The sequence below is a fragment of the Diabrotica undecimpunctata genome, chromosome 6 (genome assembly GCF_040954645.1).
Source record: "Diabrotica undecimpunctata isolate CICGRU chromosome 6, icDiaUnde3, whole genome shotgun sequence".
Lineage (NCBI taxonomy): Eukaryota > Metazoa > Arthropoda > Insecta > Coleoptera > Chrysomelidae > Diabrotica > Diabrotica undecimpunctata.
The window spans coordinates 160,576,298-160,596,954 of record NC_092808.1 but is presented as its reverse complement, the minus strand read 5'-3'; the positions used below and the strand labels follow the sequence as shown (position 1 = coordinate 160,596,954).

Here is a 20,657-nt window from a genome sequence, read left to right as displayed (position 1 = left end):
CACTAAGAGTCAAACGGCTGCATGATGTAGATACTGTCATCTGCTTGAGAAAATTAAATAGAACTGAGCTGTCATAGTTTTTTCCAGTAAGTTTTTGGTATAATGGCCAGTACACAAATCGACAAAGAGACATGTTTGCTTTGCGTGGACAATGGGAATTAAAACTGATTCGCTTCTCCTAATGACTTTATAATGATCTTTATTTCCCAAAGAATGTATGGAAGCTATTGAAAATTGATAAATATAGATAAGCTATCAACAATAAGTTTTTGATATATTTTATTTTTTTTATAGTATGTTTCTTCATTTTATTATTTAGTTCGACATTGTAACTTTTTTATTCATACATCGATGATTGAATCATGCTTTAGTTGAAACAATAATAATAGTCTTTTATACAACCGTATGAAATTATTCTGCGCGCGTATATTCCAGTGCTATGATTCTTAAATCCGGTCCTGATGCGCCGCTTGAGGCAAACCGGCAACGTGGTAGGCCGTTCACCCGTAAGAAATATATTGCCCATCTTACATGCACTGCATTCTAATTCTAACTGTGCCTTCTACTATAGGTAGGCAACTTATATTACTAATTGCAATGATGTCTAAGTCCTATTAATAACGTAAGCTGTGTAACTTATATTGCGAATGTAGTAACTTATATTGCGAATGGGATCATAGTATATTGTGGGATAATAGAGATCTATAGGTTCTTCTTAAATTTTGCTATTGTTTTTGTTGGAATATCGCAAAATATTGGATTGAATGGTAGGTATTACTCATCTGTAAAGGTTGGTAACCATGTATACTCTTTCATGAATAAATGCAGTCTGCGTTGAGAACGCGAAAGGCGTTCACGCTTATTTATTGAAGAGTTTTTATATAAAACAACTAACCTGTCTTCTTAAATAATCAGGAGAAGGAGTTGGAGTATGTTCAGTCACAGTAATGATGGGATTCGCCATAGGTTGGCTCGGCGCAAACTTCCCTACTCTTTTCACTTCCCATGTCATTTCGTCAGCGTATCTAGTCCAAGAAAAATTGCAATTAAGAATAATATTTGCATATTTGTGTTAAGCGCCAAAAATAAGTACAATAACAAGCATGTGAACACATATTTTGCCATAAAGGAGGAAATATAAAGCTTTTAGAAAACAATAAGATATTATATTAGCCAATTTTTGAAAATAAAATATAAATCTAGAAGCTGTTAAAATACACACATGAAAAATGTAAAATTATTAAGTATTTTAAAAATATTTTAAATATAACAGCTTAAATTGGTTCTAAAAGGTCGAAATTCTACATTTAATTATAGCTACATTCGGAGCTGAACTGAAAAACGATTTGTTATTGTAATTAAGTAATTATGTTATTAAAAATATTTTTGAGTAAATTTTAGCTACATTAAATAATTATCTACCCGCCTATGGTTTGCGCTATTTTATTATAAAGTAAAAGTGACTAACTTCGGACCAGTTTACTAAAAATCGATATGGTCAAAAGTCAAAATAAATTTAAGGAATTGTGAGGTTATGCTTCTGTCAATTTATTTATTGTTTTTCTAGATTTGAAGAAATCTTGCACATATTTTTTTAACTGAAAGTCTACAATGAATTTAGATTCCATACCAAGAGACCTGAGAGGTCTGAGAGCTTGTTTGGTATGCTCTCTTATAAAAGTAAGTTTTGGATCATCCGTTTTTTATTTTTATTAAATCACATTTTTGTGTTTGTAGAATTTTGACCAATTCGAGAAGGAAGGATGCGACAATTGTGAAGAATTCTTGAGAATGAAAAACAGCCACGATAACGTTTATGATTGTACTAGCAGTAATTTTGATGGGTAAGTTGATCAGACAAATTTTTTATGAAAATAATTGGCAATTAAGCAAAAAGTGCTCTACTTCTGAAAAGTATGATAAAAGTGTTGTACTTAATATTATTGCTGTTATGAGTTAAAGTAGATAACATATAATATGGTTAACAAACTTGGTGTGTAGTCAAGTTAATTAATTATCCTTTGTTTTTAGAATGATCTCTGTGATGTGTCCAGATGATAGCTGGGTGGCTAAATGGCAAAGAATTAGTGAGTATTTAAACACTGTACAATTTTAAATTTTCACTAATCTTTTTAATTAATTATAAATGGTTTGTAGGTCGCTTAAACAGAGGTGTCTATGCCATTTCTGTATCTGGTACCTTACCGAAGAGTATAATAAAGGATTTGAAAAGCAGAGGCATTACTTATAAGAGTAGAGATACAAGTCAAAGATAAGGGACAAAATTACTTTAGAATGTAGCTTCAGCAAATGCAAAATTAGGAAAAATATGATGTTATTGACTGTATTTACAATTGATTTAGTTTTATTTTTAAAACTTGTGATAATTTTCACTTTATATTAATTTAATTATATAAAATGGTGTAATTGATTTTAATATATCCAGTATATCAATTATATTGTATTTTGAATTAATAATTTGGAAGCAGATAAAATAAAACAGGTTTTTTAGATGATATTTCTAAATGAAACACACAATGAAACTGTGATTAGCTGTTCTTTTTCGGAGGAAGAATAATTGATTGTCAAAAAAATGTGAATTATAAATAAATCAGGTAAAAGTAATAAGAAAATAAAAAAAGTTGAAAGAGATTTCAAATACTGAAATGGACAGAAAATTCTTGACAAAGCTAATACTATGGCTAATAAACTAATAGAAACTAGAGAAACAGGGAGAACAAACACAATAAATAAATTTAGATCTACAAATACTTAAAACAGAATAGAAGTTTAATTCAGAAAACTCAATTCGATAATGAATGCTACCAGCAAAATATGAAGCCTACAGAAAAACTCTTACCCACCAAACTAGAACCACAGTGAAGACTTAAGTACCAAACAAATAAAAGAGAAAAAATCAGAAGATTCCATAATACCATTGAATGAAGAACAATTAACAGAAAATAAAAATGTATTTGAGCAATGGCTAAAGCCCAGTGATGAGAAACAGAACAAGATACTTTGATAACATCAATAAAGACATAGCTTTGTGGAAAAATGTCAAGGATATTATCCATGTGTCATGGTAAAGCAAGACAAGTGATGAAACAAAAACCCAAGGATGTTTCTTGACAGGAAAAATCATAGAGAGAAGATATATGGGTAATAATTCTTTACTGAGCTTAAAATGTAGGTAAAATTTCTCTAATATTTAGATATTAAATGCAAAGTATATAGAGAATTGTCAAAACAAAAATTGTGTACAATAATTATTCCCAATCTGTCGTAGCATCACCAAAATATTTAAATTTCTTTTTATGTGTGTATTTTTATCAATTGTCTAATATAATGTCCACACAAAGTCCATCATACTTACCCTCCCGATTGATTAAGTTCATCTAAAATACAGCTAAGAAAGACAGAATGATAAGAACATTCAGAGAGACGAAAAGGCACATATCAAGGGTTGCCGTAGTAAGGGAAGACTGCATTTTTGTTAGGCAATAGTAACAGAATATGTTGGCGAAAACAACAATATTATCTCTCAAGAACGCTCAGTTGAGTGGAAGTAAAATAACCATGCTTGTTTCTTAGTGACCCAAGGTCGCTCTTTAACTCAATTTTGTTGTAACTATAGGCAAATGTGTTAATAGTTAGGGATGAAATCAAAAGTTTTTCAAATCTGGTTTCAAATCAGATTTATGAAGTATAATTCATAAATGAGATCTCCTGATATACAACCTGGTAGAAAACCAGATATATCAAAGAGGATTTCATTGATTGAAGTTGTTAATACAGACAGCAATACTTATATGTATTTGCTTTATTCCGAGTTGCTACTATCCAGTTTTTTATATTCTGAAGACAACTTGTCGAATAATATTTATAAGCTTATATTTTAAACTGGCTGAGATAAAGAATTTTTTGATAACTACAGAAAAAGCGGGCAAGATGGTATACCTACTTAGTTTATTTTCCATGCATCTGAGACATAAATAGAGATAAATCATTCCTTTTTATTTATAATGATGAATTATTATTCAATACTTTATTAAATCGTATGTTTGTCTTCCCTTTTACGGTCTTGTGGAGGTAAATATTTAACAACACATTTGGAGAGCAAGTGTAGATTTTCCTGCATTGCTAATAAGCTGATAATTTAAAAAGCACAGTGTGGTCCACAGAATTTTTCCATCTCAAAGAATATATGAAATTCTATACTTGCTGCACATACAACAAACAATAAGTGGGTACATTTATTTTCAAGGGTAAAAAAGATGCTACATGAAGACACAAAAGCAACATTAAAAACGACAAAAATAAAAGTTTTATAATACAGATATATTTATTGAGATATTGTAAAAATATTTGTTAAGGCTTCCTCTAAGGCTAAGTCATTCAGCCAGACAGTTAGCTTCATCTTTAAGTGCCATCACCTATTCTAATTTTTGAATGTTTTTCAGAGTGGTTCATCTAGCAGTAATCATACCATTTTCTTAGATAGGGGAGACCGAGGTTAGTTGTTACACAGGGCAGGTTATTACATTTAATTTTAATCAACTTAACGAGCTGGCAGCACCTTTAACTTGACGTAGTTACTACATCTTAACGAACTTTGGTTAGTGTGGTTTAAGCATCTGACTTAGACCGACCATTTCTGTGTTATTAGTAGCATTCAGTAATATTTTCGACATTGTTTAAATTTTTGCTGGTTCTATTTTTACAAGGTAAGGTAACTTATTGTTTTCACGGCATGTTTTATTGACTGTTAACTGTATTATTGTCTATACGTACAAGATTAAATATTTGGGATTGATGAGTAATTACAATTTATTTTTAATATGGGCTCCTGGGGCAGGTTGTTACTATTTTCAAGAGACAAGTTGTTATTGCTGTAACAACCTGCCCCATCTCAAGAAAATGTGTGTAGGTGTATTAGTAGGTAACCTAGATTTTGTTGTAAATAAAATTGTAAATTTTTATAGATCAAAATGAGAACATACAAGAAAAAACTAACGCCACGGGAAATCAAATCAAATACGGGATTCATTTTCTAACGCTTTAGAGATACAGAAAAAAAGTCAAAAAGCTTCAGTCAAAAAGATCCAGAAAATTGGGCTTGATAGTGAGTGGAGTAAAATCGTAAATTTTTTTTTATGAACACATGTATAGCACAATAGCACATGTCTCGTTAAAATTTGTTTTTTTATCAAATGCTAATACCATACCCACAGGATATTTAAACAATCGGAAGATCTCTGATCTCCAAGAAAATTAATTAGCTTATGTTACTGAATGTTCAAAGATATTCATGGTCTTTCCCAAAAGATCTTAAACAGCTTGCTTTTCAGTTTGCTTTAAAAAATAACGTAACTGTTCCTGATAACTGGACCAAATTTGAGACTGTATCTGCTGACTGGCTAACAAATTTTTTAAAACGCCACAAAGAGTTATCCATCCGTACCCCTCAGGGTACAAGCTTAATGCGAGCCATAAGCTTTAATAGACACAATGTAAATTTATTCTTTGACAAACTCTTCAATGTATTAAATAGGCACAATTTTGGAGCAAACGATATTTACAACTTAGATGACACCGGGGTAACTACAGTTCAAAAACCTTCAAAAATAATAGGATCAAATGGTATGAAGCAAGTGGGGGCGGTCACTACGGGGGAACGAGGAACATTGGTGACAGTGTGTCTGGCAGTGAATGCCAGTGAAAACTCAGTTGCACATCCACACTACATCCACCAGGATGTATAGGAACGAGCATCTTTCTGGATGGACGACGGAAGTGTAATTCTTAGTTTATGTGAAACATTTTCATAAGAATATTAGATGTTCTAAGAAAAGTCCAGTATTATTAATACTGGACAATCACGATTCCCATTTGTCGGTTGAGGTAATAGATTATTGCAAGGAAAATAGTATTGTTCTCTTGACCTTGCCTCCGCATTGCTCTCATTGATTGCAACCAAATTATTAGCAGTCAGATGAATGGCGGGATGACAAGTCATCCAGCAGTTACAATGATAATTTATAACATTCCATCAATTGTTGGAAATGTTTTGCCGTTATCTGTAACTCTAAAAAATATACAGTTCGGTTTTCGTGTAACTGGCATTTTCTCGTTTAATAGGGACGTTTTTGTTAGGTTCTTTAAATAATGTTTGGAAAATGTGTTAAAAATTAATTTTATTTTATATTAGGCGTAATGTTACAGACATAAAAAGGCGCCATACCTTTCTTATTACACTTGACTTATATTATTATTCTATGACACACGACAGTTGTTACTGAAGACAGGAACTTGCTGTCATTGTTGCCAACACAACATTTTAAAGGTTTGCTCCCAAAATTAAGTGTACTCTAACAGTTTTTACAGATGAAGACTTTCTGTCATCATCCATTACAAATAGACCTGAGCCCCAAGAAAATATGGAGCTTCAGTCACAAGCAGCTACACAAAATATGCGAACACCACCAAGTACGCCACCACAAGTTATTAACAAGGAACCAGACCAAGATATAGTTACAGGACTTATTAGTCCTAAAGATATTATACCTAAAGCTCAACCCAGAAAAAATACTGCACAAAATAGGAAGACGAAGACATATGGCAATTTTTACGGAAACGACTGAAAAGCAAGCATTATTACAGCAAGAGCAACTGAGACACTTTAAAGCTAAGAAAAAAGGAAAACAAAAAGTCAAAAGGACAATTGTTTCAAAAGAAAGCGATGAAGAAAATGAAGAATGTTTCTGCATTATATGTTGTCATTCGTACACTAACTCAAAATCAAAAGAGAAATGGGTGCAATGTGTGGACTGTAAGGTATGGGCGCATGAACTTTGCAGTGACGGTTCTCCAATTTTTGTATGCATACATTGCCAATCTGATTAGTCTAATAACTGATTTAAATAATTTTTAAAAATTTTGCACAATAGTTTGGATTTTAATAAAAAATGAAGTTCATTTAGTTTTTTCGTTAAGAAAATTAAAATATTCTTTGAAAAGTATGAAAGTTACTAGTGTAACAATTTGCCCCTGTCATGTAACAATTTACCTAATTGGGGGGTAATTAATAAATACAATTTGTAAAACTAAATAAATATATATTTTTTCCCTAAAATTTTCTTGAAGTGAGTACTTCTTAGACTAATTTTTATGAGGTGCCTATTTTACATATTGAATGCCAAAAAAAAAAAATAAAATGTAAAAATTGTAACAACTAACCCCGGTCTCCCTTATCTAAGATAGTCAGACAAAATACGCCGATAGACAAATTGCTGTATTGCATATGGACTACCTAAGCTCTGACGTCACAATGGGCAAGGATTTTAAAAACTTTTTTAAACATTTACCTATAATTTGTGTGTATTTGTCCCGTAAGAAGTTGAAAATATTGGTTTTTTTAATTGTTTTAAGAATAAATAAGGACATTTTGGTTATGAGCATTTATTCTGTGCGATTGGTATTATTTGTTCGTGAATTTGTGAGGTAAGAATACCAAAGCATTAAGATATTTACTATGAATATTCATATTTTAAGGTTATGATATTATTTGATTAAAACTTTCATTATTTTTTTACTGTATTTTTTCCTATTTTCGTAGGAGATATTTGTTACTTTCTTTCATTAAGTATGGGGGATGCTCCATGAAATGATGGAGCTAAATTTGATGTTGACACTCGCAAAAATGAATAATAACTGGATTGAAGAAGGAGGAGAAGAACTTTATTGAATTGTTTGTTCTGAACTGCGTTGTTAACAATAAAACTAACATTCTTTTTATCATGAATCAAGTATTATCAAGTAAAGAAAAAATATTTTATATATTAATTATAATAACATTTAAAATCGTAAATAAATCCAGTAGTAACTAAAACTTCTGTAAGTAATTATTTATTACCCCACAAAACAAGTATCTGGCACATAAAACAATATATAATTACAAAGAATCTTACTCACCTAAGACTTGGCATACTTTTTCCTTTGACCAAGTTGCTGGGAGGTTCAAACATTCTTGACATGGACGTCTGAGTACGTGACAGGTGTTCATCACCCGTGTCCAAGCTTCTATGATATTCTTGCTGTAATAATAAATATGTAGATACTGTTTTTGTTAACCCTACATCTATTACACAGAGGAGAAACATTTTTGATAAGCTCAAACTGTTTAATATATTAAAAACCAATGATCTAAGGTTGAACTAAAAAAACTGGCGAATCAATAAGTATTTAGTGTGACATTTTGTCATCCAAAAGTAAAAAAACTAATAGTATTGCGAAATTATAAAAAATATTTGTCATTACATAAGGTTCTTAATATAAAGGTTTCGTGTCAACTTTCCTGAGTCTGTCTATGTCACTTTTCTTCTCTCCAATATCTTTCCGATTATTTCCTCCCATATCTGTCTTGGTCTGCCCTTTTTTGTTTTTTAATATTTTTGCTTCTCACACTCTTCTCACTGGTACGGTATCTTTTATCCGGTGTAAATGATCACACAAGCTCAGCTGTCTCTGTTCTATAAACTCCAATGTGGATTATATTTTCAGTTCGTTCCTTATATTTGTGTTCCTTATGCTATCCATTTTGGTAACGCCTTTAACTCTTCTTAAAAACTCCATTTCTATAGCCTGTATCTTGCTCTTTTGCCGTTCAGTTAGGACCCATGATTAGCTGCCAAAAGTCAGAACAGGTCTATAAACAGCTTTAAAAACTTTCCTTTTTTTATTCCATGATACCTTTTTCTGCATATAAATTTTTTTTTCATTGTATGATACAGTTGTAGCGTCATTTCTACCCCGCTATTGATTTCTGCTGCTAGAGATCCTGTTTCCTTTACTATTACTCCTAAGAATATAACAGTTTTAACTTTTTCTATTTTTGTTCCTTCAATTTCTATATTAAGTTCTTCTCTTGTTTTTTCTACCTGCATAACTTTTGATTTAATAATATTTAATCTTCATTTCATTTACAGTAAGTACCTACTTCTTTCCATATTTCCAAATTATTCTGAAGTTCTTTTTCAGTTTTTACAATAAGCACTAAATCGTCAGCAAATACTCCTTCAAGAAGAGGAATTTTAGACAAGGAAAAAGTATTATGTTATCAAAACCGTTTCTCGTCATGCACCACTACTTATAACTTATGAGAAGAAAGAAGCACGAAAACAGAAAATGTACTGGTAAGAAAAAAACAGAAGAAAGATAGAAGAAAGATATACATACGAGGACATTCAACATTCTTCTTGAACCCACCGAACTTTTTCCAAGAGGCCTTTGCTCGTCTTGTCCAATTTTTTCCAGAGCTTTGTCTGATTTCGACAAAAGTTTAGTCTCTACAAATGTTTTTAAGTCTGCAATTTTCTTTCGTTTCTTGCCGATTTTCTCGCTGGAAGATCGTTTGTGTAGAGACTCCTCTGATTTTGATTGGTTGTGGAATGGAGACTCTGGAAAAATTTCTATTTATTAGTTTAAAAAAAAATCTAAAATTCCTGTGGTATAGAGACCTGTTAGAAGGGAAACATCTCTTGGTTCTGGCACTTCTATGAAGTCCTTATTGCCATTTTCTCCTTTTCTAGAGTCATTGCTTTGATACAGAGATACTTCAATTTTAGGTATTGGCAACGAATTACTTCTTTTTCTCGGTTGTTGTTGACCTACTGATTCATCATTTATGTCTCGTAATCTAAAATTAATCACTGTCTTTAAAAATGACCATCATTGGTTAGATTATAAATAATAATGTTTTTGCCTTTTCTTTTATATTACCTTAATTCTCTATAACCACATGTTATCTTACCTATTATACATATAATGTAAAGCCCAATAGATTCCCTCCTCTTGCCATAACGTTATGAACAAACACCTTAGAACGGCAACATCTAAAAATGTAGCAGCAGAACTATCATAAACGTGCATAGCCATCTTAGTCATATCTTCTTTGGGTGGAGCCTCAGTTGAAGGCAATTTACTGCTGTCCAAAGAATCTTTATCGGTGGAAGAGCTGCAAGAACCACAAAACATCAAGTAAAATAAAGTGAGTTTTTATTATAATTACCCAACTTTCTGCATTGGCGGTTTGGTTCCAGGTTTGGGGTCGCCTGGGGAAATATGCTCCGGTTTAACATTATTAACGGTGCGTCCACTACCGTTACGTCTCATAGCCAATTGAATTATACTGGTCTCAGCCTGAAAATGAGTGCAATCCAAACTGTTGATAGTAAGAATATTAATAACTAAATAATATCAAAACTATTAAATCGCTATGTTTTATTTTCAGCAGTAATCTCTTATATTTTTTAAAGGTTTTAAAACAAACTGATATTTGGATAATTATAACGTATTATACTGAAGTTATTCTATAAACATAGAAACTAAGATTTTTGGGCAATCATATTTTAACTTCGGTTTAATCTTCGGTTCTTCCAAAAATACAAATTATGCAGATGCATAGATGCAGATGCGATTAGGCAATGGCTTTATGTAGATGGATTATTGTATATAATGTTCTAATTAATTGGAATAAACATGTTTTTAATAAGTAATAAGTCTTACTTCTGCTCATTAAAAGATTAATGTTACTCCCACGAAGCGTGCTAAAGTAATCACATTTAATGAACATTATGTCTATGACTCTGGTAGATATATGTATCTCAGGCAGTTGGTGTGGGAAAATCAAGTATTTTAAGAATTTTAAGAACATTTCAAGATTCCATATCATTGTTTCCAAGAAGAAACAAAAAATCTGGACTTAAATGGAAAACAACTCTAAGAACTGATAAAATTCTAATAAAAAATTACAAACTAAATACAAGAATGAGAAGTAGAGTTCTTCGAAGGGATTTATTGGATTATGGTGTTATTGGTTAAGTGCTCGAAAAATATAATTTTCAATTATGCATCACGTTTATTTGGGCAGATACATAAATCAAGTTTGGCTAGACGAAGTGAAGGTGAAACTTAGCAACGAGATCATTTTCGACATACTGTAAAACACCCTTTTAAAAAGATGTCTTGGTATTTTTTTTCACAACAAATAGCACTGGAAGCTTAGTTGCTATTAAAGTTATGATGAATTCTGCCAAATACATTGAAATATTATGCAATATTGTTCAATTTATGGAAACATTTGACAGAACATTTGAACACGAATTGGTTCTTTGTCACAATTCGAAATTGGTTTAGATTCCTAGGCAAAAAATAAATTAGAAGCTTTGTTGTCGTACTTCATCTTTAATATCTCGGTAACTAGTTATATATATTCCCAGATATCTACACCTTGCTTCCTGCTTTATTATTTTCCTATCAATTCTGATTTTACATCGTATTGGGTATTTAGCTGTTGTCATACATTTCGTTTTTTGTGTTGATATTATCATATTGTATTTCTTGGCTGTTGTATTGAAGATGTGTTTTAATTTTTGGAGCTCGTCTTCTGTCTTGGCGATTAATGCGGCGTCGTCTACATAACATAATATTTGGATTTCTTTGTTCCCTATTCTGTAACCATGACCTTTACGTACTGCTTGTATTATTTCGTTCATAAGTCTCAATTTTTATTATCGTGTTTAATAAAAACATTTGAAAGAATTGTCAAAAACAGACTGTAATGGTGGTTCACTAACAACAATGCTTCTCCTCAAAGTCAGTACGGGTTTAGAATTAACTATGGGACTGGTGATGCTTGTTTATCAACTTGTTACAAATATAGAGAAAATCTCGAAATGACTACCAAACTTCGTTATTTCTTGAATAACTATACTACGAAATAAATTGATTAACTTACAAGTTCCAGAGGAAGTACCACACACCATACTCAAACTCTACATAAGTAGATCATTAATAATTAGAACAGTAGAATAGAACATCATTAATTATCGTTTGGTAACAAGGATCTGTTTTATCGCCATTAATTTTTATTATATATACTTGTGATACACGATATTTCACTCAACGCAAATGTTATTCAGTACGCTGATGATTTCGTCTTGTATTGTATACACATACAAGAAGTTATGATAAAAGTTTTAAAAGTTTGGACACAGCAGTTTCACCTTTCATCCAGAGTATCAGTAATCTTCGTTTTGATTTAGATCCGCATAATTCAAAAGTCATCATTTTCACCCGACACGATATTCTAAATTGTACCACCATAAAACTGATTGACATTAATTTTTCTTCAACCAACCAAATGAAATATCTCAGAATATCTCTAGACAAAAAATTAACCTTTGCAGCACATATCGAAGACATTTTACAAAAATGTAATAAGGTATTAACCTTCTTGAAATGTATTATGAGGAAATGGTGGAGTGCAAATCCCCAGCTTTGACTTTTTATAAATCATACATAAGATCTATTATAGATTATGGTAGCTCCCTAAATTGCTGTGCAAATAATAAATTATTCAGTGCAAAATAAAAATACGACTGTTCTTTTTTTATAAACAAGAAAAAGTTTGTTTTATTTTTCCATCGAAAAAACCCCATTTATTATTTTTAGTAAAAATCAAAGTGTTCAAAGCGTTGTACATTTTATAAATTCTTAAACAGGGATTTAATGTGTCTTGCTTACAGTATAAATAGATGGGTCCCGAATAAACCCATCTGACTCATTGAGAGACGGCAGTCTAAATATAACAACGTGTTCTTCTTCCGTACTAGAACTTTCTTCTGGTATAGTTTCTGGAAATACCGTATCTTTCGGAGACGATACCCAAGAACCCTACAAAACATCAAGTTTTATTTTTAAATTAACACAAATCATCTTATCAAATACCTCATCGTCGACCTTTGTAGTAATGGTAGCGGTTATAGTAACAGGAGCGCCACACGTAACAGGACCTGGGAGAGGAAAGTGCTGTTGATCGGAGCTTGAAGCACTTATTCCTTGACTCGTTGGACTGTCTCGGGTAAGGGGCTCGTCGTGAGATTGCTTTCCTAAAAGTTCATATAAAAGTTTAATAAAATTCCTATAAAAAAGTATTGTATTTTGTTTAGTTTATCATTATTACAAGATCTAACCATTAAGAACACCTATTACTATTTGCACTCAAAATGTCTCTACATATGGAAATCTCTCCAAGTTTTAAAATACGAATTAAGACTGGAATATTCGATGGTTCTCAAATAAACCACCTTACTATATATCCATAATTCATAACATCAATGAACGAAATTGAAATCGTTACATTATTATCGATTATTGTTAAATCCTTAAGAGAGATTGCTCTGGATGCCCACATGCCAGAAAGTCGTATAAAAGACAATTTTTGATATACAAATGTTAAATTTCTTGTTTTTTTAGCTTTAGCTTTAGCTTTTCATATTTCAAGGGTCCGTGTTCCTCACTTTTCTTTAATCTTCTGTTTATCGTGTTTTCTATATTTACTTTCTACTTTCTACCTTTCTTTCCTAAGTTCTCTGCTACACAGTCCTTTCATCTTCTCCTTGGTTTTCTTCCATTCTTTCTTTCTCCTTTCATCTTCTCGACCTCTCTTTCCTTTGTAACTTGTAACAACTTTATCCTTCGTCCTACATAGTTATCATTTCTACGTCTTAGCGTAGCCTCAAAAAATGTTCTTCAACCTTTTTTGAGACTGTAGTCACCAATCCATAATCGCTTATTCCTCTAGAGAAAGATGTATGAAGAGAACTAGTTCTCTTTGCATATCTAGAAGAAGCGGAACTAATCTAACTTGACAAGTGTGGCCTTGATGAAACGTGCCTTTAGCATGGTTCTGATTAAAATTCATTCTATAAGATAAGCAGATGAATTATTTTTGTTTTTAGAGGAATAAGGATTTCTCCCGATAGTGGCGGTTACCCAGCACTGGCTATCAACTTTTTTTGTAGAAAAATATACAACAATTGCTAGGTATGATCGTCCAAGTTCAGCTCATGGTGGCACCCCAATTCTTTCTACAAATAATGATTTCTCTCCTATAACAAAATACGACTTTCTGTTAAATGAAGCCTTTTTGAGTTTTCATTGGTTTATAACAACTATTTTAATCTAAACATTCTTTGCATTTATGGATCACCTGATTTTTCCACGGAACTATTTTTTAAGAACCTGATAAAGTTATAATTGCCGAATAAAAGCAAAAAAATTCTATGCGGTGACTTGAATATTAATTACGCTGTTGCTTTTGCTACCCAATTATCCTTGATCAATATATTCGAATCGTATGGTGTCAAAATGCACCTTAATTCTCCTACAAGAATTACTAAAACAACAGCTACCATAATTGATTATATTGTCTCAGATTTCTCACCCCTTGCTGTACGCTCTACAATTAATAATGCAGGACTATCTGATCATGAAGCAGTATATACCAAGTTTAATACTCTCAACAAATCCTTGAAAACCCGACGTTTAGGTAGGATTTTTTCCTCTCAGAACTTTCGTAAATTTCAAAATTTGTGCTTGACTTCAGGGTGGCACTTTCCTTCTGTGGACCTGGACTATAATTTCAGTGATATTTTGGATAGTCTTGTCTGTATTTTCAATACGGCATTTCCCTTAATTACAATTAAGTCAAAACAACACAAACCCTGGACTACCAAAGGTATCCGCATATATCAGGAAAGAATATGCGTTCACTACTGTACATCAAGAAATTTACTACCAACGTCTTTGTCACTGAATATATCTTTAAGTACAGAGGAACCTATCTATCTATCTATCTATACAAGGATTTTTACAGCTGTCGCCGCCTTCCTTCTTTCAGCTAACGTCTCCAGTCCTTTCTGTTCTGCCATTCTCCATCTCTAAGGTCTCATCTTTCCATGGCCTCGTCCACTTCATCCCTCCATGATCTTCGGGGTCTACCTCTTTTCCTCCTTCCTATTGGGCTCCAATCCGAAATCTTTGCTATCCACCTTGTATGATCTGTTCTTCTCACATGCCCATAACAAATTAAACGTTTTTCTTCGATGTAGCTGAGTATGTCTTGTTCTATTGCCATTCTTCGTTTTATCTCCTCATTTCTGATGCGATCCATTTTTGTCACTCTGCAGCTTCTTCTCATGAACTCCATTTCAGTTGCTGTGATTTTGGACCTGTTTCGTTTATTTATTACCCAATTCTCTGCTCCATAGGTCATTATACTGCGTACCAAGGTGTTATAAATTCTCTTCTTTGTATTTCTGGTAATCTGTCTATCCCACAGTACCTCGTTCATTTGTTTAATACATGTTCTTGTCTGTGCTAATCTGCTGGTTATCTCTTGCTCGGTGGTTCCATTTTTTGAAAGTATGAATCCTAAATATTTGAATTTGTCAGTTCCGTTAATTTCCTTATTATCGTCCATTTCCAAGTTTCTCACTGGTTCTTGCTCTGTTGTTAAATATTCGGTCTTTTCTAGATTTATTTCTAGTCCATTTTTTGTGTATTCCTTTTCTAATTTTCGGAGCATATAGCACAGATCTTCTTCATCTAAAACTTATCAAAGCAGCTAAAAAAATGTTTCGATGATGAGTTCTGGTAAAAACATTATGGCAGTAAGTTTTGTTCAGAGTTTTCTCTATCTGTTATTATAGACGGTAAAAATGATCAATTATCGAAGACATCTGGATTGAACGGTTGTATTCCTGTCTTTTTAAATGCATTGATTGCATTTGATGGTAGAGAACTTTTAGATATGGTCGATTAAAGAAACAGGTTATTTTAAATTGTGTCACTGTTTTAACTAGATTTTGTCACAGCCAGAAGGGAATTTCGTGGCCGTACTAAGTAAACCAATAAAAACAAAAAACGAAAGTATCCGAATTAAAACTTTCACAATAAAATATCCATGTACTTAGTAAATAAATCGTAAAATAAATAACCCAAACCGTGACAAAATAAATTGATTCCAAAATGTTAGAGGCAATTAATTGTAGTAAAGTTTCGGCGTTTATATTTTGTCCAGTTATTTTGAACGTTAAATTGCCTCATTCTGATGTTAAAATAATAAATAGTATCAGTAGATATTTGCTGTCGTGTAAGACATAATGAATATAGGACAAGTTATATTATTTTTGGTAATAATAGGCACGATAACAGGTTAGAAATAATCATTTAAATTAATTTTTTATATTTAAAATTTATATTTCACTTTTATTTCAGCCGAAAATGTCAAAATTGAAAGCATTTTATCAAAAATACTTAGTATACATTTTAAAAAATGTGTATACTACGTATTCGAAGAAAGCACAAAACTAACAAATTTGCCTAAAATAATAGACAAAGCTTTAATGATATCTTACATTCCAATGATCACCATACAGCAGAATAATTCCAAACAACTTCTTCAGTCGACATGTCGTGAGTACCTTATTTATACCGAGAATATGGAAAACTTCGAAAAACTAGCCAATATTAAAGATTTATTGGAGATGTTTCGACCTTGGGGTCGGATGATATTCATAACCAGTACAAAACCAAATACGTCTTCGAACTTCTTAACTGTTGCCGTTAATGAGAAAGCCATTGATTATGCAATAGTAACAATTGTAGAGAATATACAGAAGAAATATTTTCTGGACATTACAATGGAATACAAGATGAATATCTATGCTTTACAACCGAATGTTACCGTAGAAATGACTTTCGGAGACTTAGGTTTTAATTTTACGAAAATTCCGCAAAGTAGGAAACGTAAATGGATACCAAAATTTGCTTCTCCGATTAGGATAACCATATTCCATTGCCCTCCTTACGTCATTATAGGTAAATATAAAACTCTTCCGATTGATTAGTCGATTTAAGCCATAATGTTTTTCTTGCAATTTTCTAATACCAACTGCTTTTTCTTGTTTTGTTTGTAAACTATACTTTGGTATTATACCATGACCAAATTGGTCCATATTTCTATTCTTTTTATGTGACTCTTTATATTTATTCATATCGTGTCGATAAACAGGAAAACGGGTGAACTATTTTACTAGTATTGTTGTTGAACGTAAACTAATTATTTATGAACTTGTAAATGATTCTGAAAAATTGAAGTAACTATAAATGGTTCGTATTTACCATTATTCTTGTAGAATTTATTAGATATATTAGGATCAAGGAAAGATTTAGTGGTATGTAAGGCAGCTCTTCCTTGTCAGCATAGGAATGTAATTTTGTTACGTTTTTTTTTCTTCTTAAACTTTGAAAATTTACTTCTTCTTCTTCAAATTCTTTGCTTTCTTGTTCGCAGAAAGGATAATTTTGGTACGAGTCATTGTGTACATTTTTATCGTAGTTGTTTGATAGTAAAGAGCTCTTGTACGGTAAATGTGGTGATCGCTGTTTGTTAAAAGTAGAAGTTTCTTTGAGATTGGGTTCTATCAAAGCCTGTTTTGCGTGTGGATATGCTCGTATGGCTTATATGATTAAATGGAACTGATTTATGAAAATTGGGTTGAAAAGCTATAGAATTTTGTGCATTATGGTAATTTGTTGATTTTTTTGGAACCTAAAGAGTTGGAATGTCCATCTTGGGCTATTTGTAAATGGCTGTTCTACCAAAGGCATTTTATTTGGCCTAGAGAATGGCTGTAGGTATTGTGGCTTGTGCAGCTCAGATTGTCATCGTGTAGGAGCGGGTATATGTATTATATTGTATCTTTGCATGTATAAAGTGGCAGATGATTTGTTAGAAGATAATAAAAAATAAGTCTGAGATTTTTGAAGATACATAATATTTTTTTCCTGAATATATTGGACAGCGAGAATCGTCGGGAAAATGTGGTTAAAGCTTGTTGTAAAAATTCTTTTTTTCTCATCTTTACTTCGGCATGTTGTGTGTGTAATTCAATGTGACTTAAAATAGTATGTAGAAGACACATATGACTTATGGAATTGATGAGGATTCTCGTTTGGAGGTTGACGAAGATTAACTAAATCTCTCGTTAATGAATTTTCATTAAGTTTTTCAGCAAAACAACTTTGGACAAAGATTGTTTGTAGTGACGGTCAGTCTTTAATGAAATATTCATCTATATATCCTGTGGCTCTACAGGCCAATTCGAGATTTCTGGCGTCCTCATCCACATTATCCTTCCATCGGATACTGGGTATTTCAATAGGTCTTTAGGTAAGCATATGATTTTGAAAATTTGCGGGATTTGAATGATTCCAGAAGTAGTAAAAGCATTGAGATAATATCATTAAAATTGTGAAGTTTATTTGGATTGCCATCGTACTCTGGTACAATAGAAAGTTCCTTATTAACATCAAATGTTGCTCCGATATGAGCGGCACTTCAAGAAGAAAAGTTTTCCCTGGATCTTGGTTCAGTAGCGGGTAAACGTTTGAAACCGACAAGGATTTTCTGGGACTCTCTTACTAATCCACTAAATGTTCCACTTAAGGGTTGTCACTCCTAAAGGTACTTTTTAAAAAGTACATTTGGGAGTGGCAAGTCCCTTAAGTTAATATACAAACAATAACTGCACTTTAATTTATTTTGATAATGAAATATTATTATTTATATCTTAATATTATATCTTAATATTACAAAGTATTATTATTCTAGGAAAAAACAACTCCATATATGGCGTAGAAATGACAATACTACGCGAATCATTCAAAGGGCTACCAGTGCAGTACTTAGTCCACAACAACGAAAGTGAAGACGGAGGCATGTGGTTAAACACTTTAGTGGAACTAGAAGTTGGACAAAGGGAGCTATGTATATGTTCAAGATGGCCTGAAAATGCATTTAAAAAAAATCTGGAAATCAGTAAGTCCATGCATCAAGTATGCCAAGTTTTCGTGGCCAAAAAACCGACCATATATCCTGACGTGATGTTTATCTTTCATACTTTTAATTTGGTTATTGTGGGACCTAGTATATTACTGTTTATATTTTTGTCAGTGTTTTTAGTACGAACTGAACAATTATCTTACTATTTAAGAAGTCGCAGAAATAGACCCGTTTATTACTATGTACAAATCTTACTCGATCTGATGCGCATTTTTACCGGTGGTGGAGTTTGCTTCAGATTCATGTATCGTCTGCTTTCATCCAAAACTGTTTTAATCTGTTGGTTATATACATGTCTTGTATTTGGCACGTACTATTCGGCTGGAATAACTAGTACTTTAGCCTTTCCGCCTATAATGAACGTCGTAAACACCTTACAGGACATGGTTAGATTACATGTTCCTTGGAAGTTATCCAACGATTATTATAAGCAGGAATTCCAACTAAGAAACAGCACACTTTACGATGGTTTGGCTAACTTGCACGTGATAGGCAAGCGTATAGAAGACCGCACGCCAAACTCTGCAATAATGGCAAAGGTAATAGAGAATCACTTCGTTAGTGACCTCGAAGCTTTGCCAGAAAGAGATCGAAAATACTACAAAGTCGTTAAACCTTGTGTAGCAACGCACGAGAGTGTATTTTTTGTTAAAAAAGATTCTGCTTTAACCAAACTGCTGGATCAGACTATAACGAAGTTTGTGGAAAGTGGTATTTTCCGTTATTTGATATTAAAAAATTTAAATAAGTTTTACGGAACAGCTGCACATGAAAGCTTTTTTAGTAATTATGTAGAAAATAGGTTCTACACAAATATTGGAATGTCCAAAATTATAGGTGCGTTCATAATACTAGGTGTAGGTTTGATTACAAGTATTTTGGTGTTTTTTATCGAAATTAAATACGACAAAGCAACTAAGATGACAACATTAAGAATTCAATTTATAAATTAGTACAAGATTATCATTAGATCAATATATTGATCATCATCATCATTGTGGACATTTGCTTGTTCTAGAATTTTCTTTCATTCTGATACGTTCTTTGTTTTGTTCTTCCAGTTGGTAATTTTTGATGTTTTCATATATTTTTTACTTGTTTCATATATCTTAGTTTGAGTCTTCCCAATGTTTTCTGTTGAATTTTTTCTTTGGTTTTACCTTCCCTTTCATCCATTCAATATGGACCATCCAACCAAAATATCCAATCTTTTTAAATGTTCTTTATATGCAGCGTATTACTTGTCAAATCTAGAAACGACTTTCGAAATCTTAAACTCGCGACAATCACTTGATACGCATTAAAATTACCGAAAATAAGTAGAAGTAAACAACTCGACCTGTAAACTTGTGTCAGTACAGACTGCGTCAGAGTTTTCTTGAAGAACAATGACATTTAACCAAGGAGTAGGAGACAACGTACCTCTAAGACTTAAAACAAGTGCAGAAACTTGTTGCAACATGAACAGGTATAGGTTTAAGCACCATAAAAACAATTTCGAGGAAATTAAAGTTTATCATTTACCATAGTACCAAATAAAAACAAATAGGTCAGCTTTAAAATCCAAGTAAGATGAGTACGACAAAAGGGTGCTTCGTCCATTACTAATTTTTGTAATACCGAAAAAAAGGTTCAAGCTCTACGACGAATACAGAGAAAATTTTTAAGTGAATACAACTACAATGTATTGTATGAATCTATGAGAAAAGCAATAAGGAATATAGGATTTTGTTGAAGAAAAACAAAAAATAATGAAACACTTTTAATGAAAAAAACCTAAATCCAAAAATTGGGAAGAAAATTTCTTTGAGATAGTAAAAAATACAGAGAAGAGAACCGACCTATAATATTCATGGACGAAAATTACATTCATTTTTTCCATACTCACTCCAATGGGGGATTACGT

The 20,657-nt window shown here is 32.1% G+C and overlaps 2 protein-coding genes across 4 annotated transcripts in view; one reads left to right on the top strand and one right to left on the bottom strand.

The window, feature by feature from the left end:
• Positions 1 to 20,657, bottom strand: part of unc80 (unc80, NALCN channel complex subunit) — an 87,124-nt gene that overhangs the window by 55,468 nt on the left and 10,999 nt on the right. For 2 of the 3 annotated variants that reach the window (XM_072535963.1, XM_072535964.1), the window contains exons 8-16: positions 12,790 to 12,950; positions 12,586 to 12,735; positions 10,070 to 10,200; positions 9,812 to 10,015; positions 9,519 to 9,697; positions 9,268 to 9,470; positions 7,975 to 8,096; positions 3,377 to 3,409; positions 896 to 1,025 (exon numbers count right to left, since the gene is read on the bottom strand). In XM_072535963.1, coding sequence (XP_072392064.1) covers positions 896 to 1,025; positions 3,377 to 3,409; positions 7,975 to 8,096; positions 9,268 to 9,470; positions 9,519 to 9,697; positions 9,812 to 10,015; positions 10,070 to 10,200; positions 12,586 to 12,735; positions 12,790 to 12,950 — 1,313 coding nt within the window. Of the gene's footprint in view, positions 1 to 895; positions 1,026 to 3,376; positions 3,410 to 7,974; positions 8,097 to 9,237; positions 9,471 to 9,518; positions 9,698 to 9,811; positions 10,016 to 10,069; positions 10,201 to 12,585; positions 12,736 to 12,789; positions 12,951 to 20,657 lie in introns of all 3 variants that reach the window. The other variant, XM_072535961.1, reaches the window with a different exon arrangement.
• LOC140444220 (transcription elongation factor SPT4-like) lies at positions 1,497 to 2,457 on the top strand. The gene is made up of 4 exons (XM_072535966.1): positions 1,497 to 1,680; positions 1,738 to 1,844; positions 2,032 to 2,087; positions 2,158 to 2,457. The coding sequence occupies exons 1-4, from the start codon at positions 1,612 to 1,614 to the stop codon at positions 2,274 to 2,276; spliced, it is 351 nt and encodes a 116-aa protein (XP_072392067.1). The 5' UTR covers positions 1,497 to 1,611; the 3' UTR covers positions 2,277 to 2,457.